Source organism: Vigna unguiculata, chromosome 4, assembly GCF_037176805.1.
Source record: "Vigna unguiculata cultivar grain cowpea cultivar isolate G323 ecotype 2 chromosome 4, ASM3717680v1, whole genome shotgun sequence".
Taxonomy (NCBI): domain Eukaryota; kingdom Viridiplantae; phylum Streptophyta; class Magnoliopsida; order Fabales; family Fabaceae; genus Vigna; species Vigna unguiculata.
In genome coordinates this window covers 48,642,590-48,648,044 of record NC_140795.1, presented here as the reverse complement: position 1 = coordinate 48,648,044, position 5,455 = coordinate 48,642,590, and the positions used below count along the sequence as shown (strand labels likewise).

General features: G+C 30.8%; 1 protein-coding gene across 1 annotated transcript; it reads left to right on the top strand.

The window, feature by feature from the left end:
* The first annotated feature begins 308 nt into the window (after positions 1 to 308).
* On the top strand, positions 309 to 5,030 carry LOC146887363 (phosphoenolpyruvate/phosphate translocator 2, chloroplastic-like). Its single transcript, XM_085672778.1, has 9 exons — positions 309 to 817; positions 1,131 to 1,253; positions 1,500 to 1,652; positions 2,779 to 2,864; positions 3,347 to 3,431; positions 3,612 to 3,731; positions 3,844 to 3,921; positions 4,209 to 4,338; positions 4,802 to 5,030. The coding sequence occupies exons 1-9, from the start codon at positions 485 to 487 to the stop codon at positions 4,876 to 4,878; spliced, it is 1,185 nt and encodes a 394-aa protein (XP_085528904.1). The 5' UTR covers positions 309 to 484; the 3' UTR covers positions 4,879 to 5,030.
* Positions 5,031 to 5,455: the final 425 nt, after the last annotated feature.

Sequence of the window (5,455 nt, the reverse complement as noted above, 5' to 3'; positions counted from 1 at the left end):
GTTAATTTAACAGATACTATCTATTACAATCTGATATCTTCATCTGATATAAGATAAGATCAAGTTACTGTGTTAAAATTTACATAAGTTTTTTTATTTTTTGGATAAGAAGTTACTTGATAAGCAACTCTCAAACGAGAAACAGATCTTCAAGTTATTTCTTTCATCTTAGTCTATTCACTAAAAGATCTTTTATATTATTTATAAACTGAAACCGAATCAGTTTACATTCATCTTTGTCTCAAAATTCTAAATTTGAAGTGGCCACTATTGAACACGTTTTCGTGAAATTAGGTATACATTTTCCGATCTGAGAGGCTACCCAATTGGCTATATATAGTAACGTTTGGTGTGTTTCTGCTCTGAGTTTGGAGAAGCAACATTTGCACACCAAAAGTGGTGAATTCTGTTTCAGTTCATGCAACTGTTTGGTCTCCCCATTCTCCTACCCAATTAGCTTCTGTATATTTTCTTGTGAACAAAAATGCAAACCCTTGTGTCTTTATCACACTCTCCTTCAACTCCACACCTTCCAAACTTCACACCAAGGCCAAAGTTCCTTCCTCAACTTCACCACTCCTTCAATGCCTTCTCCTTGCCCCCATCTTCTCCTCTGCACCTCACTGCCACAAAGTCTCCACCTTTCTTCATTTCCTCTCCCAAACTTTCCTCTTTCAGGCTCCTTGCTGCTTCCATCTCCGATGCCAGAAGTGATGAACCAGCCAAAACCAGTGGCTTGGTTAAGACCCTTCAGCTTGGGGCCATGCTTGCCCTTTGGTACCTCTTGAACATCTACTTCAACATCTACAACAAACAGGTTCTTCACCTTCATCCACCATTTTTCAAAAAGACTAAATTTTTGCATACAGAGATCTCTTATGATAAAATTTGGACTACATGGCATGAAAAAACTGGCAAACTATGAACACGTAATGATTTGAAAGCACCTGATAAAAGTTTTATCACGTAGAATATGTAGTATTAACAAGCTCATAGACTTGCAAATAGATGTATAGATTTGAAGTTTTAGACACAGGAGGGTGTCTTTAATTTTTTTTTTCTTCCTTTCTTGAATTTTATTTACACTCTTGATTTTGCTCAATTGCAATGCACTGATGATTGTGTATTAGGTTCTAAAAGTCTATCCATTTCCAGCAACAGTTACAGCATTTCAATTTGGCTTTGTGTCACTGGTGATTAATTTAGTCTGGACTTTCAATCTCCACCCCAGACCCAGCCTCAGAGGTTCACAGGTACTTTGGGAGGTGGAAAAGGGTGCTCCATCAATTTGTGTGGTCAAGATTCTCCGGATTTTTCTGTGCCGATTCTCTGTTAGAGCTTTCAAAATACACCGATGATTATAAAAAATATCTAAAATACCAATATAGTGTATTTTTATTGCTCAACAGAGAATCGCACAATAAAATCCGACAAAGAATCTGGACTTGTTATCGCTATGTTTCAAAGCATTAATTTTATTATCATATCTGTGTTTGCAGCTAGCAACACTCCTTCCACTGGCTCTGGCTCACACATTAGGGAATGTCTTGACCAACATTAGTCTTTGCAAGGTTGCTGTATCTTTCACTCACACAATCAAAGCTATGGAGCCTTTCTTTACCGTTCTTCTTTCTGCCCTTTTCTTGGGTCAGGTAATGTTCAAGTCTTCACTCTGTTTCTCTAGTAAAGTTTGAAATTTTTTTCTTCCTTGAAGCTATGCAAGTTTATAGTGATTTCATGTACTCATGCAGTGAATTAATAATACGTCAGTTAACAAGTGCTTTTAAAGTAAATAGCTTTCAAAATAATCACTTTTTTAGAAAGTAGATGTAATTTTCCTAGCAGAAATAGAAAAACCACTTATTTTTGGAAATAACAATGATATTTTATCTATTAAATTTCAACAACTTTCTCTTACAACATGATGTGTCATCTTCTAAGTGATTTTGAAATATTGAGAATGAAAAAAATGAAAAACTAGTGAACCACTTAAAAACTGCTACTTAAGGTTGTAAGAGAAAATTATCAAAATTTAGTAGTCAAAAAATCATTTTCCATTTAAAAATATGGAGACTAAACAGACATATAAAAAACAAAAAAAAAAATTATTTTATTAAATAAACACTTACTTTATAAAAAATGAACACAAACAAACATGTCAATATTATGTGTTTGAATATATGACCTACCCATCAACCCATTCTCATGGCAAAGTCAATGACTAGTTTGAATTTTACCATAGGCAAACAACAACTGTTGTCAAATGATTCAGTGTTAGGTTTGAGTAGCATTCTAGGTACTACTTAACCAACCCTAATTTGGCAGTTTTTTCTGTTATTTATTGGTTTTTCTTGCATCTTATCTGTTAAGATTCTTTGTTAACCACCCATTTGTGAATGGTAAGGGATAATATCATGATCTTGTTGCTTTCAGGGAAAGTGATTGATATTGGTCACACTTTTAATACTAACCACATCATATTTTCTTTGAATTGCCATGTTCCAATGAAATTTAGAAACTTGTCTCTTTTTTGTCTTATTCATCAATCATCGCTACAAAAAGTCATTTTTATTTTTTTATTTTTTATATGAAGTGAATAAACTTATTTTTATTTTTTATATGACAATAATATCAGGGTATACACATTATTTATTCATATAAATTGTCATCTAATTATATTTTTCATCAGCCATACTAAATCATAAGTATTTGAGCATTTTTCAAATAATGTAATGGTTTTGAGGTTCTTACCTTCAATTTTGACCCTTAAATGAACAGATGCCTACTCTATGGGTGTTTTCTTCCCTTATACCAATAGTTGGAGGAGTGGCATTGGCATCAATGACCGAAGTCTCTTTCAATTGGTAAGTAATCACCACACTAGAACTGTTGCAGATTCTTTGCTGAATAATTCTTGTACCGATCATTTATGATACACAGATACAATACACATATCGGATATGACATACATATGATATGTTGATACACTTATTTTAAAATAATATACAATATGTGATATATGAATATCGAAGAATGTACACAATTCGTAAAATTATGATAAATATATTATTACTATTATGTGAATACAAATTAAAATCAAATGTATTAAATGTTGTCAAACTAAAAAAATTATAAAGTATGTTTATTATAGAAGTATTACTGCTTCATAAATTAGATAAGTATCAGTGGAATATCCTAAAATATTGGATATGAATATGTATCGGATACAGATACGTAACATAAATTGAAGTATGAGTGAATTATAACCGATCACAGTATAATATATCAATATTTTTTGGTGGTGTAGTATTGATTCAAGTGTTTGGCATGTTCTGTCTCTAAACAGGATTGGCTTCATCACTGCTATGGCAGCTAACATTACAAATCAATCAAGGAACGTTTTGAGCAAAAAAATGATGACTAGTGAAGAGGTATGGAATTTCCCCAGATCTGCATAGTGCAAAATCTTTGTTGTTTTTATCACATATTAAAAATGCTACATTTAAATTTCTTAATACCATTTAAGTTTTTTTTTTTTTTTTGAAACTAATTACTCTCTCACATTATTGTGTTGAAAATGAGGCTCATGATTTGAAGCGTGTTCTTGACAGGAAAGTTTGGACATTATCAATCTCTATGGAGTTTTAACAATGATTTCCTTCATCTTGTTGGTTCCATATGCCTTACTTGTGGAGGGTGTCAAGTTTTCTCCTTCATACCTGCAATATGCAGTATGTGTCTACAATTTATTTATTTTTTAAATCATATGCTTCTTCCATTTATTTTTCCCTGATAAGAAAATGAAAAAGAGAAAAATTCAGTATTGTGTTCTTTCCAATGCAGGCAAGCCAAGGGCTGAATGTTAGAGAGTTATGTATGAGATCAATTTTTTCTGCATTCTGCTTCCATGCATACCAACAGGTAAGGCCTTTCAAATATTGTGTTGTTTAATAACTTTAGAAACAAATATTTTAAGAAAAAATTATAATTTGAATCCTATTTTTTTACTTTCATCATTTACTTTTTGACATAACTGAATGTAAGTTATTGATTCTTTTAAATAAAAACTAATGATATACTAATTAATAACTTCCACTAAATCACGTCAGGAAATAAAAGATGAAAATTAAAAAATAGAGTCATAATATCATTATTTTATTTTAAAAACACCAAAAGTGTTGGAGCTAAATAAGTGCGATTGATGGCAGGTTTCATATATGATATTGGAGATGGTGTCACCTGTGACACACTCAGTTGCAAACAGTGTGAAGCGTGTGGTTATCATTGTTTCTTCCGTCATCTTCTTCCAAACTCCTGTCTCTCCTGTTAATGCACTTGGTAAGTCTCCAATGGCCATAACATTCAAAACACATGCATGTGGACCAAAATGGGTACCACTTGGTAGGTTTGTGACTAGGAACGCACCTTAATATTGAATCTAAGTTTAATGTCGAGTAAAAATAAAAAAATTGAACATCATATAAAAATGAAGACCTATAAATTTACTATCTTAAATTTTTTTAACGTTTTAATTTAAAAGTGGTATCAATCTCTCATGTGTGGGTTGGACTTATGTCTCATTGGTCATGTATCTTTTTAATTATATATACTTTAAACTATTTTTTTATTTTAATATATTTTATATATTTGACATCTCTAAAAATTTTTATATATTTATATTAAAATTTGGTATTTCTAAAATATTTGTTAAAAATTCGTCATTATTTGTGAAAATATTTGATGAAGATCCGTCACTATTTGTGATGACTTTTTTTTTCGTGTGGTGTGCATGTGAGAACAGGAACTGCCATAGCTCTATTGGGAGTTTTCTTGTACTCGAGGGCAAAGAGGATGAAGCCGGTGCAAAAGACAAACTGAGGCACGATAACCCTTCCAAAGTAAATATTGTAGACACATGACAACAATTGATTTTTTTTTTTCTTTTTTTTTCTTTTCTTGGTACCACTATTATAAATTGAAACTGAATTTTAGTAAATAATAATACAGGAGTTCAATTGGTGCCCCTATAACTTCTATTATTAAATATTTAACATAGTGTTACCGAGAGTTTAATGTTTATGTATTATTGGTATTAATATATTTAACTTTTCAACCACACATAAATAATTGTTCTTTTTTCCGGACCAAATATTTAAAGAGGTGGAATCTTCAATAAAATTGATTGTGTGTGTATGTATGTAAGAAGTTGAATAACTTTTTTAAGTTTTAATTTCTTATTATTTTTTTTTTATGAAGATGAACAAATTTTTACAATTTTAAAGATAAAAATTAGAGAGAAGCTCGAGTTTATATTTGGAGTTCAAGACTCACTATTATGATGTTCTTTATACTAATAAATTTTTATTAAATTTTAGGAGATAAATAAGAAAGATAATGTACTAATGAATTATGAACAAATTTATATAAAATATTAAAATATTAAGTTCCAAAATAT

Excerpts from the sequence above, each read along its gene's own strand:
- LOC146887363 (XM_085672778.1), top strand. The coding sequence starts at position 485 with ATGCAAACCCTTGTGTCTTTATCACACTCTCCTTCAACTCCACACCTT. Across the intron at positions 1,653-2,778 it reads CTGCCCTTTTCTTGGGTCAG|ATGCCTACTCTATGGGTGTT; the intron begins GTAATGTTCAAG and ends TTAAATGAACAG. Across the intron at positions 3,432-3,611 it reads AAATGATGACTAGTGAAGAG|GAAAGTTTGGACATTATCAA; the intron begins GTATGGAATTTC and ends TGTTCTTGACAG.